We start from the raw sequence: 20,356 nt of genomic DNA on the forward strand, positions 1-20,356 counted from the left end.
TTCCTGACCCTTTCCCTCTTTTTGACTCCTGTTCTGCCCTTTTCTGTCTCTTTCGCCATTGTCTGTTGATGAATGCTGTTGCAGTGGTGACTTAGGATTTCAGTGGCTGTTGGGAAGGGTCTGATGCAACCACAGGGTGGCTGTACCTCGCAGGCACTTTGCTGCATTAAGACTGATAAACATCTGCCCTGCTAAAGACCTTCAGACAGGTTAAACGTCCCTGAGCTTCTCCCAGTCGTGTTGGTGCTCTCCTGTGACCGGCAGTTCTGTGCCCCCAGTGATGAGACGGTGTTGCGGGGAATCTTTTTTGAAGGCTTTTCTCGTTCGTGGGGAGCGGTTTCTTGATCTGATGCACCCTTTTGCTACCAGCAAGCGTGGTTATACACCCAGGGCCCGCTTGCCTACCTTAAACCGATGGAGGGGATTAAGGGGTGGGTGCCTGCATCTCAAACTGGGGTCTCCCCGTTATGGGAGCAGTGCTCAGGGGGCTCCCTGCAGTGCGAGGGACCCTTCCCTCCTCCTGCAGCCAGGTGCTAAGGGAGGAGGGGGATGGAGGTGCCTTGCAGGGAGGCCAGAACTAGGTCAGTGTAGCTGGAAACTGCAGCTGGTGCAGTGCGATGCGGGGGGGGGGGGGGGGGGGGGGGGGGGGGGGATGAGGCAGCGATAACCAGAGGGGGGTGAGAGAGGAACCTGGATGGAGGGGGGGAGGTCTCTGAGAAGTTGCAGGGGCGGGACAGCCTCCTGCAGTCTGATTGCATGGCTGTCTGCACGCACGCCCCCCCCGCACCCCCCCCCCGCTCCCCATCCTCCCCCAGCCCCTCACCCCCTGCACCCGCCTCCGGTGCTCGCCGAGCCCCTGCCCGCCGCCCGGCCCGGCCCGGGGCCCCGGAGCGCGGCGCTGGCATCGCGGTCAGCCACCAGGGAGGGAAGCCTGGGGGTGGGCAGGGGGAGGTCCGCAGAAGGGGAGAGGGAGAGAGGGTGGAAGATAATGCTGGAAGGTGTATTGGAGAAAGGAGGCTGGATGGAAATGAGAAATGGAGAAAAATCTGGGCAGTGACTAAGGAACAGATGGAGAAATATATATTAATAAAGAAGAAGAGAAGCATGAAAGGCAACAATGACAAGGAATGTTTCAGCACTTGTAATTGGTGCAGTGCGGAGGTCATCTGCATTCCTCACAGTGCCCAGGCAAAAGGACACATCCCTCTTGCCAAAATCCACCAGGCAATAAGGCTCTGCCGCCAGCCACTGCCAGCACGCTTACCAGCACCAGCAGCGCCCGCGGTACAGATGTACCTCGCTACTGTCCGAAGGTCACACGGTGACCACCCTTCGGCGTGCAACGAAAGGACGTTTCGGCAGGGTTTGCAATATGCCTTGTTTGACCTTTTGAGTGTTTCTACGTCTCCGACGTTGCCTCCTCTGTTACAGCTCCAAAGACATTCGGATGGCAAGAGTTGCATCCTTTTGTCGCTGCTGTGCAACCTAAGCTTCACTTTCTTTAGCCCTGACTTTCCCTCTTCCCTTTCCCTATTCCCCATTTCCCATTTCCCCGTCTGCCTCCCCCGCCGCCCAGTGACAGTTTTGCCCACACCGCCTTCTGCCTCCCTCAGACCTGGGCTCCCCCGTCTGCTCCGAACGGTGCAGCCTGCAGAAAGGCATGCCCTCCCCTTCCCCATTTTCCGCTCCCCCCTCCTCTCTTCTCATCCTTCCTGTCCTGACGCTGGCAGCGTGTCTCCTCCCTTCCCCAGCCCTCCCCCTCCGCTCCCTGCAGGGCTCCCAGCCCTCACTGCAGTGCAATCCATCACTCCCAGCCAAGGTCCTCACGCCAGGGGAGGGGGAAGCCTGGCTCCCTGTGAGGTTGGGTGGGGGTGAGCAGGGAGTGCAACTGTCTCCTCCTTTGCTAAGGAGTGCGAAAAGCTCGCAGAATGCAGACCCTTCTGGAACTGAAACCTCCCGTCTGCTTCCAGCTATTTTGTTTATTCATTTACTTATTTAGTCTCTTTGTTTTCAAAGAAAAAAATGTTTCTGCCAACATTCCAGTGAAGGTGACTGAAAGGAAACCAGGGAGACAGAGAGAAAGCCAGAGTCAGAAAAGCTTGTGCAGAGAGAGAAACTGGGAGAAAGAGCTCTTTGGGGGGTGGGGGTGGTGTAGAAAAAGACATACACAAAAGACAAGAGAAATAGAGGAAGGAATACAGAAATGAAGAGGGAGAGAAAAAATATTAGCTGCTGGAAAAAGAAAACAGCAGAAAACCCCAAGAATTAAATCAGAGAAACCTGAGATGGCAGGCATGGCAAGAAAAACTCAAGGATGATACAACAAATAGCCAAAGGAGCCTTGCTGAAGAGGCTAGGTTGGTACCATGAAATAACATTTCGATATTTTAACAAGCAAACCCAGCGTGCTTTGATTTGAATGCAAATAATCTATACAGCTGCATGCAAATGAAATTCCAGAGTGTTTTTACTCTAAGAACAATTACAAATGAGGAAATAATGGATGAGTAATTGAAGTCTTTTTGCATAAAAAGATACGAATCAGGGCAGCTGCATTGATGGACAGAGGCAAGAAATTATTAGAATAATACCAAATTAGGGTTTTCAGCTACCAGTGTTGTTGCCCTTTTACAGGCATCTTGTAAAGGTGGTGTTTACATTTATGCAGAATGGTTACATTTGGTGCTGTTTTCATCTCTTTGAAACCAAGGTGAGCTAAATCAGTTACATGCGACATTAGGACAGATTTTCATGCACATTGCTTGCCTTCATTTCGGTCTGCCATCAAGTCAGAACAGTGACTATACATGGGGAAGGTCAGAAGAAAATTCAAGTGATATGGTTGAAGTCAGCTGTACCTACAGAGGACACGGTGATTTGTATCAATGCAGTTGCAGTAATGACCAAAATCTTTCTTCAAATTCCTGTAATGTTAACTGTAGAATAAAATACAAACAAGTGTTTAAAAGATAAATTAGCCTTTACAGTCCCTGTAAAGGTACAGGAAATAGAAGGATAAAAACCTGAAAGGTGATGCTTCCTCATTTTCCCCATAATATAAACTCTTATCAATTTGTCTGCTAACAAGTAGCATCATTTGCATTCCTTCTGCTCTGTGCCATTGCCATTCTCCTTTCTTACATCCTTTCAGAAGCAGGGTAAGTGCTGTCAGTACTGATGCTGAGGACTTCAACAGTTTGTGTATTTTGAATATGGCCAGTTTAAAAAAAGCGTTGACAACAGATCTTTTTCTAAATGTTACAGAACTTAAAGCAAATAACTTTTACAGTTGCCGTGTTTGCACCCTTCCCTGATTATGTTTAAAAGCTTGTGGGGTATCCTATTTTTTAATATAATATACTGATTTTATATAATTTTTAATTGGTATTCCTGCTCCCAGTCTCTCTATGTGCACATGAAACATCTCCTCTGCACAGGCACCTGTACACCTACCTCTGTCTGATTCCACTTTTAATCAAAAGGGCATGCCCAGTTCAGGCGCTGCAAGCTGTTCCGATTTCATCACATCTCGTAATATCCAGTACTCTCCGTAGCTCCACTACTGGACTTGCGAAGCTGTGTGAGGATCTCAGGGAGACATACACCTCAGCACTGCACTGTTAAATGTTGGAGTAGCGCCTTCAGGGTGTGATTTTTGAAGCTGGTCTGCTTGGAGGGAGGGCTCGGGGGGCACCACTCTTGGGTTTGCACTGTTAGGGTAGACAAAACTACCAAAATCTGTTCCACCTTGGAGGGCTACTAAAAGACAATAAAATGGTACAACAGGCTGGACCTCAAGTGAGACAGATAACTGTATTGTTTGAAGAGCTCAGCTGTGACTTGATCTCCACTGGACCAGCTCTGGTGAGGGACTCCACATAGGTGTAGGACACCCCTCTGCTTCCTAGCAGTGGTGTCTTTAGTCAGCTCTCATTACTGCTCTGGTGCACAATTGCCATGCTGCAACAGGAGGATTCATTCTGCTGACTTTGCTCCAGGGCTTGTGATGTCCGGAAGAGATGGGAGCAGGGGAAGAGGAATCCATCATGTCTTTACTGGCATTTGACTTGTGGCCTCAGACTCGTCTGTATGGAAAACTTGCGCCAGTTGAATTCAAGGTGGTGTTTCTGTGTCGTCCAAAGTCATGTAACTGGGCTTACAGGAGGAATTTATATATTTGTTAGGCTTAAAGTGTTACCTGTGTCCCTGAGAGAGTGGTCTTGGAACAAGCGCCCTGAGAGAAGTCTGAGCTCAGCTGCTTGGAGAAAGAGGAGTGCTGAGGCACATGTGAAACAGCCAAGAAGAATCGACCAGGAGACAGGACAAAGGACCAGAAAGGAAGAATGTTTGTGATAGTAAGAACTACAGAAAGAGCAGAGAAGGAAACCACAAAGCACAGCAAGGGAAGAAGGAAGGTCCTGACTTCTCACTTTAGCCTTCTTGGTCATGAGAAGCCTGAAGCGTGTGGCCAGTTCACCAACCAAACAGCAAAGAGCTCACCAACTGCCTCTTCTCCTGCTCTTCACAAATGTTGAACTGATTTGAAGGAGCTGAGCAGGTATTAGAGTTTCACAGACTCCCTTAGGGTATTTTGTGACTGCAAGACTGCCTGCCCTCTAAGCATTGGCTTGTTGATTGGAAACAAAGGGGTGACGTATTCCTTACTCTTGTAGATGGGACAACAGAAAGCGTGACCATCAGTCAAAAAGAGGTGAATTGTGTCCAGGCTCCTGTACTTTGCAGTGTTTGCAGGGGGTTGGATACAAAGTCAGATGTGAACCTCCCAAAACTGGGGACAGATGGATCAGGCCTTGATTTCATGTTCCTTCCCACTGACAACCTCAGTAACACCAGTGGAGTGACTGCAGGATAGCGTCAGAACTTAGGTATTAATGGAGCCCAGCAGCAGTGTGGGTCCCAAGAAAATTAATTTCAGCCCCAACTCACATGATCAGCAGTGCTGCATTATTGACATGATACATTCAAACGTCTTACAGCAGTTCATTAATTTCTCATCACTCATGTAACTTAATGCCCAGTTACCATGAGGATGTGTGAAGGCCAGGGCAACAGAAAGAGGGAAAGAAATCAGCAGGCATTTAAATGCCTCACCAAGACTTTTACAATAGTATGCCCCAGGATCACTTACCTGTCTGCTGAGATGCAGTAATCTCTGGAGTGAAATGCACCAGGAGATTTTAATTTCCAGGAAGGCTGAGTTTGCATCTCATCTAAAACACCGTGCTACCTATCGCTATAGCATCCCTGCTAACATAGTGGGATTGGTAGCAACTTGGAAGGAAGAGAACTTTTTGCTGAATCACTGTCCCTACTTCTGATCTTATGTAAACACCTACAGGCACTGGGGTCAGTGCAGCTTAAGGGAATATACTTATGGAAGTGTTTCCTTTATGAGTCACCCACGCTACTTACTGCGGCAGTTCTCCACACCACATTGTGGCACCAATACCTGACTTTTTAGAGGGAAGAGTGCTTCACCTTGAGTCATCTGCTGCAGCTGTCCCTAAGATACCCTCTGCTGGAGAAGACCGGCTGCATGCAAAGCAGAAGACAGCACCGTAAATGAGAACGGGAGTGCAGAAGGACATTAATTATTCCTATCTCCCAGCCGTGAGGGATGTCCAACTATCTTTGTCAACATCATAGGGCAAGGATGGGGGGGGAGCTGGGAACCCAAGATTATTTTCTGTCTCAAAAAGCAAAATGGCTAAGTAGTTGTGGATCCAGCAGACTGGACGGACAGGAGAGCTGAGGAGAGCCTTCATCGCAGAGCCAGGCCTGCAGGCACAAGCCACATTTCTCGGACCGCAAGAGGAGAAGTGGGGCTTGGCACGCCGGTGTGCTGCAGCTCCATCCGGTGTCCGCAGCGAGCAAGAGCAGCAGGATGCCTCCAGTTATTTCACTGCTGTTTGTCTGCTATATAAAATACTGAACTGCTTCCCAGCCAGCGATTCCATCGCCAGGAGCATCCCTCTCATCCGCACCGATCTCTCCAGACGGGACAAGCGGACAAGTGGTCTACCCGCACTGAGCAGCTGGAGGAGGACGTAGTTGTCCAGTTTGAAAAAAGGATTTAAAGCTCAAAAGCAATGAGAAGAAACCTTGCCCAGGACTAGAGGTGAATCCTGCACTCTGTGAGAGATGCTGGTATACCAACACATTGTTAGAGCAAAACATTTGGCATCAATGAGAGTTTCGAAAATAGATGTGTTCAAAACTCACAACATTTTTGAAATATTTTAGTTATCCAGTTAAGCAGTAACAGAGGTTTGAATGACAGCACAGAAGCACAGAGAAAAACAAAACCCAAACCAAGCTGTGTGGAAAGGTGTAGCCCAAACCTACAGCTATGTGGACTTCCAGAAGAGGCTGATGATCTGAGAGGATTCCTCAAACTGGGGTGGGGTTATAACTTCCATCACTTTCTTTTGGTTGTTTCATCACCTTCTGAGCATCTTCGGTAGACTTGAGTTTTAGCCAGTCCCTGGAAGTGGGAATGGTGGTGTCTCACTCCAGTGAAACAGAGTGAAGGTGCTTGGGTCCGGAGGGCTGCCCTGGTGAGCAGGGAAATGCCTAGCTTTCCCCATCCTCTCTTACCCCTCTGCTGGTACAGCCCACCACCAGTCCTTGCTTCCACCACAAGCCTTGGGAGGACCAGAAATGAGAAGGAGCAGTTGTTCCATCGTTTCTCTTGCCACAACTGATGCTCAGCCACTATTAGGTAAGAAGTGGTGGCTTCAGTTATGTCACATGCATGTAACACTCTCCTGGCTCTGTTGTGGCAGCGAGGACATGGTGAGGATTTCCTTCGTAACTGTGTACAAGGCATTATAGGATTTTATTCCTAGTCTGCAATTTGTTGAGAACAAACAAAAGCCCTAAGGCTTATCCCTAGCTACCAGGATAAGCCTTAGGGGACACAGCTTTCCTCTACCAGGTTTCTATCTCTCATTGCTGTATGAGGGGGGGAGCTTCGTTTGTTTCCTAGCTTTTTCCTTGGCTTCAGGGCTGAGATTGTGCCTTGAAGCTCATACAAGGGGCACTGTCCAGCCAGTGCCTCCTCAGACCCAGAGGAGTAATTCCAGAAGCAGCAAAGAGAAGGAAATTCTCTGAGAAAGCACCAGGACACGGGGATCGTGGGACTGTTGGGGGAGAGTGGCTGTTCCAGCCGGGCTGATGGGTTTGCTTCTGAGACCCTCGCTCACAACATGCAGCATGCTTGGAGGCACAAGGGAGCCTAAAGGATGGCAGTGAGGGTCAGAGCTCATCCTTCCTTTCTCAGTTTATGTCTCTACCATTTTCCTACTTTTTTTTTTTTTTTTTTCCACACACACACATTTTCCCTGTTCCCTGCCTTTCTCAGACTGGCCAGAATGGCAACAGCTTTGCAGAATGGAGCCAGTCCCCCTGTGCCTGTTCCCTGCCCCCCTGCACACGAGCCAGGTCCCGGGGGGCGCCCCATCCCCATCCCATCCCCAACCGATCCCAATCCCAATCCATATCCCCATCCTGATCCCCATTCCCATCCCCACCCCCACCGATCCCCATCCCCACCCCATCCCTATCCCCACCCCTATCCCTACGCATCCCTAATCCCCAGTTGATCACAATCCCCACGCCCTCCCCCCCATCCCCTCCCCACCCCAATCCTCACCCCCATCCTATCCCCTTTCCCAGCCCCGTCCCGCCGGGAGGCGCCAGCCTCCCCCCCGCCCCCCCCGGCGCGGGGCAGCGGGGGTGATGTCATCACGGTCGCTGCCAGCCGATTGGCTGCCCGCCAGCCCGCCATCTGCCCGCGGCCGGCGGGGCGCCGGTGCCGCCGCCCGCCCGCTCCCCGCTGCCCGTGAGGGGCTCCCCGGGGCCCGGGCCGCCTGCACCCCCGGCCGGCCCCGCGGCGGGACCCGGCGGCCGTGGCGGCCCCGCTTGCAGGGCGTGCCGGGTGGGCCGTGCGGCCGGAGCGGGACAGCGCGGGGGAGAAGCCGGGGGAGGCGGGAGCCCGGCCCGGCCTCCCGAGCGCCTGGTTGAGGCAGAGGGGTGCGAGGGGCGGGCGGGCCGCGGCGGGGGGGGCGGCCGAGCGGGGAGCGGGGCTGAGGGGGGGGCGGCGGGAGAGGGAGAAGAGGGGCTGCGAAACGGGGCACCGACGTGTAACGTGGTCACAAGAATCCCTGCCTGGTGCTGGGCCATCCTGGGGGAACGGGAGGGGCGGGCTCCCTTGGGAGGATAATAAACTCTGGAATGAGGGTGTGGGCTGCTGCTCCTCGCTCCCCCCCCTCATTCCAGATGCATGATGACAGCACGTCCCACCATCTCACTGGCTTCTCCTTTTCCTCTTTTTTTTCTTTCCCTCCCCTTCCCAAAATTCGTATTTTGAAGACAACCAGAAGTAGAACATGTTCTGGGTGTGGCTGCCTGTGATTTACCCAATAGCCAAAGTGGGGGGGGACCACTGAGGGGGAGAGACAGAGCTCTGCTGCCGAAGGGAGTGGAGACCGAGGGCTGCAGTAAGTGATGGGGACCCTGTCTGTTCTCTCAGTGCTCCCCAAGATAATTGAAAAGTAGAAGAGAGTGGAGGGAGATAACAAGGGGAGACTTTGCTTTGCATGTGGGGTGTGTGTGTGGAGTGGGGCTTAGCCACCTGGGTAAGAAAAGAGATGGAGACCGGAGAGAGAAGGTGAAGAGAGAAAGAAAGCAGATGGAGCTATACGTTCACTCCATAATTTTTCAGGAACACCTGGAAAACTGGCCAGATAAGGAGGGAGACAGGTGGGAGAGAAGCTGGAAAGACTAAGTAGTCTTGAGAGGGAAATGGAGGCATCAAGAAAGGAGTTACAGGGGAGGGTATCACTCGTCCTGCCTTAGCTTTCTTCTGACTCCTCTCTTCTCTACTCCACAGGGATGAAGACCTCTGGAGCCTGTATACTGTTGTGTCTCTTAGCACTCTCCTTGTCCCCAGCTGGTGAGTCCTTATGCCAAGGGGAGGATTTCTTCTCCACCCCAGCCCCGTGGAGTTTCCTTTGCAGGCTCATGTGCCATGACCTAAGGAGAAAGACAGAGACATGTAGATGGACAGTGAAGGGAGAAGGACCAGACAAGAAAGGCAAGGTAGTTACAGGGTTGTAAGGAACAGCTTAGGAACTGGGGACTGGTTCCTATGTGTCCACTTTCCAGTAAGTACTGGGAGCTGCAAGAGGCAGAGGTCCACAGCTTCCACTGCAGGGATGTTTGGGTAAGCAAAACAGCCAGGCTGAGTTGAGAAAGGGGGTGAGCTGTGGTTTGTGCTTACTGTAGATTGCCATACCACCTGCGTTTGCATATCTGCGGAGCATTTCCCAGTGCTCTGTAAAACTTGTTCTGTCACAGTTGTGAAATATTTGCTGTCACTAGCGGTTCCTGCTGGAGTGGCCCCATTCCAGGCCACTCAGCTGCCGGGAGGTTTTGTAGGTTTTTGTATAGCTGTTTTGAGAAACCTAACCTCTGTAGTTCAAACCACTCTGTTTTTCTTGTTGTTCTGTTTTGTTGTTCCATGTCTTTGTTTGCTTGGAGTTACTTTGGCAAAAATTCAGGTGGGATCAAATTTGTTTAAAAAAAAAAAAACAAAACGCAAAACAAAAAGCCGAAACAAGAGCGCAGCAGCAGATGTTGTAGTCAGAAGACTCAGCACAGACAGCAGAAGTCAATGGAAAAAGCTTTGCCCAGGAAGGACTGTGTGCAGAAGACAGATGACTGCACCTACCACATTCATATAAGGTTATTTCAATCTACTCTCCTCGGTCCTACCCTCATGCTGAAGCCTGATTCTGCTCCCAGTGGCACTTTTTCCTGTAAAAGGTGCACTATAGAGGATGTCACGTTTGTGACTGTGAAGCAGGGAGTTGAGGCATCCGAGAGATGAGCTTGTAGGTGGTCTACAAAATTAGAGGCAGAAATAAAAGGCTGTGGGTTTTTTGATGCGTGAAGGAGGGCTGAAAGGAATTTTTGTTACTTTTGTGTATTTTGTTTTAGCATTTCTGGGTTGGTTTTTTTTTGTTTGTTTTGACTTGGAAAATAACAGGAATACCAGCCGGTCTTTCATTGTCTCTTGGTTTTCGGTACGCTACTGATAAGGTGAATTCGGGCTGCAGGTTTGGACCTCAAGGATTAATTTATTGCAACTTGGACAATAAAATCCAGTCGTTCATAAAGCATGTGATTTGGGTACCGTAGCAAATACAGATTGAAGTGATTGAGAATTGGGTAAGAAAGCCACCTCTTTTGTCTCTCCTTGTATGCAGAGGCTTCACTTCACTTGTGTCCTGTTGTTTTAGAGTTGGACCGGTTTTCCAGTTATCTCCTAGGGAGGGGAGGAAAAGAAAAAAGCTAGTAACAGCTGACTTGCCAATGTTAGGAAAAAGGAGGAGAGCCTCTCTTCTTTTTCCATATGACTTCTGTTTCAAATCTGGCACCGCTGGCCTCTGCAATGGTTTCAGAATTTGTGTCCTTCGTTTTGTATGAGAAACAAGTGAGAAAGTGTACAATATATTTTTTTCTCCTCTGCTTGTTCCATCAAGAGATTAGGCAGAACAGGGAAAGTTTTGGGCTGTGCTATATTGTGCACTGAAGTTATTATGTATGTCTGGCTCTCCCTGGGTCAATTGCCAGCAACTGAGCCCTTGGTGGCAGCTGGGTGGGGAAGGGAACAGCAGGGTCCAGTGACTCTTGTAAAGCTGCAGAGTAGGATTATGTAGGGGTCCCAAGAGTGCCTCTGCAGCTTGCAAGTAACTGCTCTCGGAATGAGGAAGAGCTAAGACAAAAGATCCAGACCTGGTAGTTTTTACCCATGCAGTGCTCCCATTAAGAACAGAAGGCTAAAGGCTGAGTTTGTAAGATGTAGCAGGGTGTACTGTTTTTTGGGCTGGTCCTGCACACATCCCTGCAGTGCCCCAGATCACTAGGTTTTTCCTGCCAACTCCTTCCTTCATCCCACCCCAGTTATGCAGACATTTCCCTCCTCTGTGGCTAGCAGGAAATATTTTCCTATTCCTGCCTGCTGTAGGAAGCAGCTCTCTCACCCTTTATATTTGGACAAATGAAGATTCTAGCTCAGTTTCAATTTCTTCTCTTCCACACAGCATGTACAGCCAAGCCTTCATCATTCTCCCTCTCCAGTGTGCCCAGGGGCTGAGGGGAAAGATCTGCTTTATGCTCCGTAGCCAGGCAGGATGACGAACCAGATGATTACTTGCCTAAGGAGCTACAGAAGCTGTGGTCTGTTTCTTAATGTGGCAATGACTCAATCTGTGACCCCAAGCAAATTATTTCTGTGACTCAGTTTCCTCTTTTATAAAATAGAGATAGGATTTTGACCAACTTCGAGAGCAGGGAGACAATGTGCAATTTATTTTTGAAATGCATCAAATGGGGTTTCAGAAATGCGAAGTCTGGTGGCAGATCTGGAGGTATTTACTATCTTGTCCCTGTGCCTTTGACCCTATGGAAGCAGCAGGGGTAGGATCAGGACCCACTGGATCCACGAGTCTTTAAAGAGCAAACCCAGCCAGCAGTGGAGGCTGAGGCAGAGAGAGGACAGCATCTGTCTCTCCAGCAGGGGGTGGTGGTGTCTCCCGGACAGATAAACATCTCAAAAATTTCATAAAGCCTGCAGACTATAGAAATCCCTCCCTCTGTCCTTTCCTCACTCCCCTCTTCTCTTGCAGACTGGTTTCCATGGGTGGTCAATGGACAAGAACTGGAAAGTGCAACTGGTAAGTATTACAGGCGTGCTATGTGCTAAGTACTGTTCATGTGACCCAGCAGTCCTGTGGAGTTACAGCCTGTTTAGTTGAAAATGCTGTTCTTTCTTTCCTTGCCTCTGACCTTGTGAGCTTGCCTTTCAGTGAAGATTAAATAAGCCCTCCAAGACAACCTGCTAAGTGTTGTGTGTTCTTTACAAATAATTCACTAGTGCTGGGGTCCGGAACACTTAGCTCAAGTGCATGAAGTTATGGTCACAGGATTCTGGGAGATCCACAAGAGCTGATAACTCCTCAGATGTGAGATGGTTCGGGAACTCTACCACTGCTAGGGAAAATCCCAAGAAAAAGGGTGCACAAATGGCATGATACTTTAGCAGTGAGGCCACTGAGAAAGGATATTGACTGGTCTTCATACTGGCTGTGTTGCTGAGGGTGAATTGCTTTAGCTCTCTGGACCTTCTTCCATTTCTGTGGCACAATAAGATAAAATGAATGTATGTTTGCATCATGCTTCAGCACCCAGAAGAGCCACAAGGGTCTGCCTTTTCTCCAGACTTAAGCCCGTGGCTAAGCCATGAGACATCTTGCAGCTGTGATCCTGTCATGTGTAATACCTGGGACTTCCTGGAAAACTGTTCAGAAGCCAGCCTAAAACATGTCCGTCAAGCTTCCCTGTCCTTCACACTTCCCTCTATCACGCTTACTCCAGCTTTGCCATCGGTTGCCTTTCAAAGAATCTCATCTGCTGATGCATTTCTGCAGTCAAGGGCAGGTTCTGGAGTTGCCTCCCTCCTCTGCAGGGGTGCCTCAGCTGTCTGTCCTACTGCTGCAGGAGCCATCAGTGCCTTTGTTTCAGATTCATCTTTCTCATTGAGATGCCCACAGTGGCCATATCTGAGAAATCAGAATGTGAATCCAGAGTTCAGTAAGGGATGATGCAATGTGCACTAAGAAATCCAGTCTCAGGCCAGTCACTGAAAAGGGGGATGGATATGGGTGGGATGGGGGTACTGTGTTTATTTATATATTTACTGGATTGGATCCCACTGTCTCATGAGCATACCGTGGCAGCCAAGTTAATTCAAGCTAGCTATATAAGGGACCACAAAGTAAAGACAAGCTCTCTCAAGGACGTTCTCTCTTTTCCAGGTGAAATTAGCACCGACTCTCTTATCGGCACTTCCGGTAAGCTCCAATGTCTTGGCAACTTCAGGCTTCTTTTCCCCTTTACTGCTGCCTACATAAACTCAGAAATTATGCATTATGCTCAGAAACTCCCCCACTGTTGACATGTAGTAGTGTTCTTTCAGCATTTATGGCTATCTGGGAGTCCTTTCTGTGCTCTGTGCAGGGAGATGAATTTAGGGCGGCTTAATTGTCTGTTCTCCAAGAAAATGCTGATCTCACCTGGTGTACCAGGGCTCTCTGAAGCTATTTACACTGCAGGAAGCCATGAAATCCAAAGCTCACGCAGCCTGGGCTTCCAGAGAAGGTTGCAGGAAGGAAGAGGCTAAATGACAAGGGAGAAAAGCTGGTCAGGTTCACCTGTTAACCGGGCAGCACTGTGGCACCGGTTGCATGGGTGTGTGCTGACAGCTAGCAGCTATGCTTGAGCATTCAGGAAACAGAGGTGGCAACCCCCCCGAAAAAACTGTAATAAAGCAAACTGAGCAGTGGTGGGATGATGGGGAGGTGGAAATACTGTTCTTTTAGTACTGTCTTCCCCGCAGTGCCCGCAGCTATGTCACTGGGGGGCAGCAAAATGTATGTGAAAAGTAGGGTAAATGGAGGACACTTGGGAAGACAGCACTTAGAGCATGCAATACGCCTCCTGAGAGCCAAGCCTTGCTGTGCAGACAGCCCCAGGGGAAGGATGCGGAGCTGATAGGAGTGTAGGCACTTACAAGACAGAGTAATCCTGCCAGGCTCAGTGGGCAATGGAGGAGAGGGCCAGAGGCTCAAGAAGGAGCCTCCGTACTTTTTCCGTATGAGTCCTGTTTAGAATCCGGCACCACTGGCCTGGGCAATGGTTTCTCTCTCGGCTGTGGAAGTCTCTCAGATACATTCCTCTGAGGTGAGGGGACCAGGCAGGGCAGTCAGTGATGTGGTTCAAAAGATAAAGGAGAGATAGCAACGCTTGGCTGTTTCTGGGAGATGTGCTGTGTAGGAGAGCTCATCCAAGAGCGGTGCCCTGTTCTCCAGCACAGCAGTTCCAGAGTCTCTCCTCTGCCCTGGAACTCTGCTCGTCAGCTGGCTATAGAGTATTGTGGGTCAAGCTGGCCAGTTGTCATGGGACAACACTGGAGGAGAAAAGTGGAGGCACAGTATTGTATATGCAAGGTGCATGATCTTCCTGATGGGAGTGAGAGGTGAAAGCAACCCATGTCAGTCTTGCGTTCAGTGTGTGAGACCTGACAGTCTGTAGGAGGGTAGATAAGAGTTGGTGTACAGACCAAACTGGCAGTGGCTAACCGACATCTAAACCTGAAAAGGCTATATGTGAAGCCTTTACAGCGGACTTTGGCTTCAAAACACTAATTGTTGAGGGATTAAGAAGAAAGCCTTTACAAAGGACGTGCTGTGGGACCCATCTCTGCTCTACAGCATCCTGTCAGCCCTAGGACACGCAGCATATTCACGGGGAAAGCCTGCAGTTACTCTGACAAGTCAGATGATAACAACTTTGCAACTAGCGTTGTCTACGAACCAGATGTGGAATGGCTACTGGTCAGGAGTGGCGAGCCATTGGCAGGACTGTAGGAGGGGGAAAGATGTTGAAAACTCAAATTAAGATCTTTCAGAACATCTTCTCTTTTTCCAGCTGCAGCTGTCACACCACCTGTACTTCTTAGTCCTGGTGAGTTTATTCTTAGTTCACAGTCAAATGTTGCGGAACCCCCTTCCCTCTCCTTGCCCAGTCCCTGGCACAGAGAGCCCTGCCATCCCTGACTGCCCCTAACCACAGCCCTGATGCCCAAAAGACGACTCCTCTCTACACCCATGTGTTTTGCCTATGCTTCTGACTGACACTATGGCATGTGAGCAGAAGTCCTCTATCACTGTTGATGAGAACTTGTGCCTGACAGTTGGTCCTCCGAGTTCCTTTCCAGCTCGTCACTGGGTAAATAACAAAACGTACTGGTTTACTGTGGTACAGGTGGGTTGCTTTATCAGAGGGAATGATAAACCAACTTCCTTTTGACCCTTTGTCAGGGACATTAAAGAACCAGTGATCTGGGGATGCTGTTTCTTATAGAGTCACTGTTCCTTAGAAAGAGGCAGTCACAGGCTCCTTCACTTCTTGTCTAGATGGATGGTATTTAGCACAAATAAATACATTTACCCAATCTTTTGAATTATAAGCCAAGATGCCCTTACAGTGTAATTTTGAACAGTAGTGGTAATGCTTTATAGTAAAGTTTGGACAGATTTTTAGCATTGTTGGCTGGGTAGCTGGCACTAGATTCATATTTGTACCTTCTCTTACGGTTTTATGTTGGTAACAATGAAATCTTTTTCCACATTAGAAGTTACAGTGGAGGGCTCTTGAAGGAGCTCTCCAGTTACTTGTTTTAAGTAAGCTGATGTCTGGGATGGAATCATGGTAAATCACACTAACTTTGCTACCTTCTGTCTTCCAGTTCAGTCTGACAGCGAAACTACAACAGCTTCATCAGGTACGTTGATGTTTGCTGCCTCCACCCCCTCCAGACCCACTTTCACCCACCCTGTTACCTCTTCAGGGAGGTGCTGGCCGAGCACTGAGCTTTGTCTCCTGGAAAATTCCCTTCACCCTGTTGCTTGAGTTAGAAGTCCTGGAGAATGACACTAGTGGAAGCTGAAGTCTTCCCCTGGGTGGCATGCCTGGGAGGAGCTGGCAGATCACCAGACCAGATACACTGGGTCAATATTCTGTCGTTGTCAGTGGCCAAGATCTGGCGTTTCAGAAGGAAATGCAAGAATACCCATCAAAGTTAGCTATGGGGTTGATTGTCCAGAAAAGGAAGGAACTGGATTTGTGTCCTGAAGTGTGAGATTGCAGATCTAGTAAGAAACACATGTCTTAAACATGCAACTACAATTTACATTTTGTTTATTTGTGTCTTTCCCCTTGACAGCATATGTTGAGGGTCCCAGTACTCTGTGTTCAGGATTCCCAGTGGGCTTGTTTTGCTATTCAATCTACTTCCCCTTGCTTTTGTTTTATGAGGCAAGGGGATCAGAAATGTCTGCCTTATTTTCTCCTTCTCTAAACCATCCTCATCTCTCACAAGAGAGTGGAAAATAGAGGCATGGGGCCTTCCCTAGAAGCCTGGGAGGCAGTACCTAGTGAGGAAGTTATGTGTGTGCCAGAATGAGGGCACCTGCCAACGATGCTGGATCGCACCTCTGTGTGTGTGTGTGTGTGTCTGTTTCCAGATTGTCGTGAAGAAAAGTTCCCTTGCACACGCCTGTACTCTGTTCACAAACCAGTAAAGCAGTGTATAAGCTATCTCTGTGTTACAAGGTAAGAAACTAGCAGTCCCTAAGAAAAGCCCTAAAAACTCTCCAGCAACAGCATGTCCAGTTCAGTAATTGTTTCTTTTAAAGACTAGAAATTCCCTCAGAGAACCAGCTGGTGAGATGAATCCTATCCTCAGAGTGTCCTTTTAGGGTGATTAATTAAACCAGCACAATAACTATTACTGTGCAGCACTAAGAAGCTGCAGTGTGCCCTATATTGTAATCCACATTTAAGGTATTTGACCATTTCATGAAGTCTTGACAAAGATTACTGTTCTATTGACAACAGTCTTATTCTAGACTAACTAATTCTAAAAATTTAGGACTTGCCTCCTCACCAGTGAATATACATGTTTATTGCCTGTATCCCTTTTTTGTTTCTTTGGGTGTCTGTGCCTGTCGTGTCCTTGGCACGTACCTGGTGATCCCTCAGTGTGCGTCGCATGTACATAATAAACAAGGAGGTGTGCTCTCGCATTGTCTGCAAGGAGAATGAAGTCATGCAAGGTGAGTGATAGCACAGGCTACCCTGGAAGAATAGCTGCAGCCATCTGATAAGAGTCCCCAAGCTAACTAATTACCCAACACCAATCCATACGCAGTGGTTTCCCTGGACTTCGTCTGGGGGAGCGCTAATGCAGTGCAGCCTTGCATCCAGTATGCATGCCATAAAAAACACTGGAAAGTAGATACTGTACTACCAAGAATTATCAGCACTCTGCCTTCCTCGGTCTTGACCATGCTCTGCTAGCCCCAACCCAAACCATAACTCTTTGAGGTTAAAGAGTAACTCTTGATATTTCTGTTCATGAATAGAAACAGGATCCAGTCTTTATTGCAGCAAAATATGAGTGATTTTAATATGTATTGTACATGAATAAAGCCCGAAGGAAATTTCTGAAAGCCTAAGGACTTGCTCACTTGCCTCATGTATATAAGGATTCAGCAGTTCCAACAGTTGGTAGATGTAGTGAAGGATGTAGCTCTAACTATTTTAGTAGTGAAGAATTTGAAGGAAGCTTTGATTATCTGTCAACCTGTGTGTGTCTGCTATGTCTTCAGATGAGATCTGTCGCCAGCTGGCTGGCCTTCCTTCTCGACGTCTCCGCCGATCTGGGCAACCCCTGCATCTCCCTTGCAGGCAACTTCTGGAGCAGCAACGCAGAAGGCCTGATGCTCTGTGAGCTACCAACAGTAGGAGAGAAAAAGGAAGGGAGAGAAGAGAAATCATCATCCACTACCTATAACCCAAGACAAGTCCTTCTTGTTTGTGATTTCCCCACCATTTCCTTGCTTCTTTGCCTTCCCCCACATCCTCTTCTTCAGGTGCTGCAGTACAGAGTCCCCTCTCTGCTAGTCTGTCGTGGTGGCTGGTGTCATCTTCTAAATCTGTTGCTGAGGATGTGGGATGCTCCCCTTTTTTCTCTCAAACTCTTGTTTGGCAGGCCATGAACTGCTCATTTCCCAGAGGTCCTTATAAATGTGCTGCATCTTTTCTTGCTTTGCCCCCACAGAGAGGCAGACGTGGGGACAGGTTGTAGCCCTCTCCAGCAGTACAGATGCCCTAAGCTGCATCTTGTGTGAAGGAGTGCAGACGTGCAGACCTTTTTGCCGCAGGGCTCCTGGCCTGGGTTTCTTTCATGGCATCAGTATGAGTTTGGATATGGTTGATCAGCCTGAGCCTCTCTGGTCCTCCTGAGCCACTGAGTCTGCTGTGTGATAGCACAGCCTTCTCCCATGTCTGCTGGCCTCAGAGAAGTGACAGAACTGGGAGATGAGCTGTCCTCAACCCAAGGCAAACCTCATTGTCCCTGTGTGGCAGCAGATCATTTATAACTACCTCTGGGAAGCTCTTTGTCTCAAGCCCATTGCCTCCCTCGCACACAACTGCTACCAAAAGCAGGAATTCTGGATTTCATATGGCATTATATTTTTCTCAAAAAGATTACATCAGAACAGAGTGCTGCCTCTTCCTCTCCCTCCTCTCCTCTCCCCTCCCCTGTTCTGTCCCTCCCTTCCCATTGAAGAAATCTCTTGGTGCCCATTTCAGGCAAGTTCCAGGGAGCAGTAAGTATGGCTGCCTCCGCTCCCAAGGCCAAGGGAGCCCCCAAAGAACCCCTGTGTATGTCCTCGCAGTACTGGGAACTTGCAATGAATTAGGTTGTCCTGGTGACTTGTCTTGGTCTGGCTACCTCCACATTCTCCAGTTGCTGAGCCTGCTTTTAATGTCTCCACTCGAGTTCCTACCTCCTGACCCAGGAGCTCCTGTGCAAAGCAGAAGGAAGTCACAAACTGGAATAGGATGTGGGAGAAGAATCATTATCTGGGATCGCTGGGTTTTCCTAAAGGTTCTCTGGCTGTGCTGACCTGCACAGAGCCAGGTGCTGGTGGGGAGGTAAATGAATCTGCAGGTGTAAGTGCTTATAAAGGCAGGCCAACCTGGGGAAAAGAATTCAGTCTGGTAGCACTGGATGTCTGTGGTCTGCTCGAGAACTTTGTTTTCCAGATACATGGAGAACATTTTGAGGTATATGGGCAGTTTTCACTATGAGACTGGGTAGGGTGAGTGGGGAGGCGCAATCTGAAGTGTGTTAATCGCTCTGTGTGACTGTTAGTGGCACGATTCTGTGGGCCAGCGGTGCTGAGCAGTTTAGCTCACTGCAACAGAAGATCAGCAAGACCCTGTCCCTAGGATCTCTAAGCATTGTTCCAACCGACAGAGAGCCAGTCTGCTGGATCAGGCATTCAGCCCTGTCACATCACGTACTGTGTTGCTGAGCTGAGTACCATTCCGCCTTGCAGGAGCACTGGCCTGCTGCACAGAGCCGGGGTCACACAGTACCGGGGACAGCTTGCTGCCCAGAGACATCTCCGAAAAAAAAAGAGCAAAACAATGAGGCAGGAGCCTGTCCTCAGGACTGGGATTTCTGCTGTATGCAGCAAGAAGCTGGTTACATCTTGTGTGTAGGGGAAGGTGCCCTGTGCAGACACAGAATTGTTCCATAAAAGGTCAAAACCGGGCACAGATGGGCTAAATCTCTATATTAATCCAGCATACAGGAGAAAGAATTCCAAGTTATGCAGTGACTGGAATTTCGTCCTACAGACAGGGGCATTGCACCCCTACACAGAGGGTGATGCTCCTCTTGAGTACTCCAGAGGTTCATGAGAGTAGGGAGGGAGGAGGAGTTTCTCTGTACTGAGCGTGCACATTTCTGTGGAGAGGAGAGCACGGAGAGCTTGATCTCAAAGACATTCAAGCCACTGGCAGCCACTGACTTCTGTGCTGGGATGCCTGTGGATTTTGCCTGCATGGAGGAAGGTGGGATGGAGATGAGATGGAGAAGGAGCTCTTGGAAACTGAGCTAGGTCAAGTCTCCACTCTGTATTTAGAGTTGAATGTAAGCTGATATAATATAGATATATAACTGTATAACATAGCTACTGTACAGTATATAGAAATTTAACATTCATACAGTTTGGAGAATGGTTAGAAGCCCTCCTGTTGCTTGCTTTCAGCAGGGACAGGAAGAGGTGCCCCTCTCCAGGAGAACACTGTTTTAATGCTAGAGTCCATATAATGCACACAAAAATATTAAAAGAAAATTTATTTCCTGTTATTCTTGGCAACTCTCATGTGTTTGGGTTTATTTGTCTTTAGCTGTATTTCCTCCACATTTGTGGGGAGACTTGACTCCAGCCCAAATCTGCATTTGGATCTCTTCGCTCCCGGCTGGCCAGTCCTCTGTTGCCACCCTCCCTTCACTCGTGAATCACAGGGCTTCGTGGGAGTTAATTCTTTTTCCTAGGGATACAGAAATTCAGCATTTTTTTCCCGTGGATAGCTGTGCTAGATTCTCCTGACAGTTGACAGCTGCTGAACACAGGGATAACTCCCCCCAGCCCATGAGATTTGCACTGAGAACACATCTTTTCACCGTGTGTGCGCCATGGCTTGCCGGTAGAGAATTACCATCTCCAGGTAAAATGGTAAGATGGCTGAAAGAAGAGAAGAGCTGTGAAAAATCAGAATGTAAGCAATGAAGAATTTGTTTGCTAGAGCCATGTAACTCAGTAATGGGAACAACAGAAAGACTACA

General features: G+C 48.9%; 1 protein-coding gene across 3 annotated transcripts; it reads left to right on the plus strand.

Moving 5' to 3' along the window:
* The first annotated feature begins 7,804 nt into the window (after positions 1-7,804).
* Positions 7,805-19,876, plus strand: MFAP5 (microfibril associated protein 5). 3 transcript variants are annotated; one of them, XM_056341570.1, is made up of 10 exons: positions 7,805-7,960; positions 8,395-8,522; positions 8,915-8,977; positions 11,715-11,762; positions 12,903-12,938; positions 14,575-14,610; positions 15,395-15,430; positions 16,173-16,260; positions 16,690-16,763; positions 17,319-19,876. In XM_056341570.1, the coding sequence occupies exons 3-10, from the start codon at positions 8,917-8,919 to the stop codon at positions 17,438-17,440; spliced, it is 501 nt and encodes a 166-aa protein (XP_056197545.1). In that variant the 5' UTR covers positions 7,805-7,960; positions 8,395-8,522; positions 8,915-8,916; the 3' UTR covers positions 17,441-19,876. The 3 variants fall into 3 exon arrangements, with proteins under 3 accessions (XP_056197545.1, XP_056197544.1, XP_056197546.1); XM_056341569.1 differs by having other exon boundaries at positions 7,806-8,055; XM_056341571.1 differs by having other exon boundaries at positions 7,808-7,960; positions 8,403-8,522.
* Positions 19,877-20,356: the final 480 nt, after the last annotated feature.

Source organism: Falco biarmicus, chromosome 5 (genome assembly GCF_023638135.1).
Source record: "Falco biarmicus isolate bFalBia1 chromosome 5, bFalBia1.pri, whole genome shotgun sequence".
Lineage (NCBI taxonomy): Eukaryota > Metazoa > Chordata > Aves > Falconiformes > Falconidae > Falco > Falco biarmicus.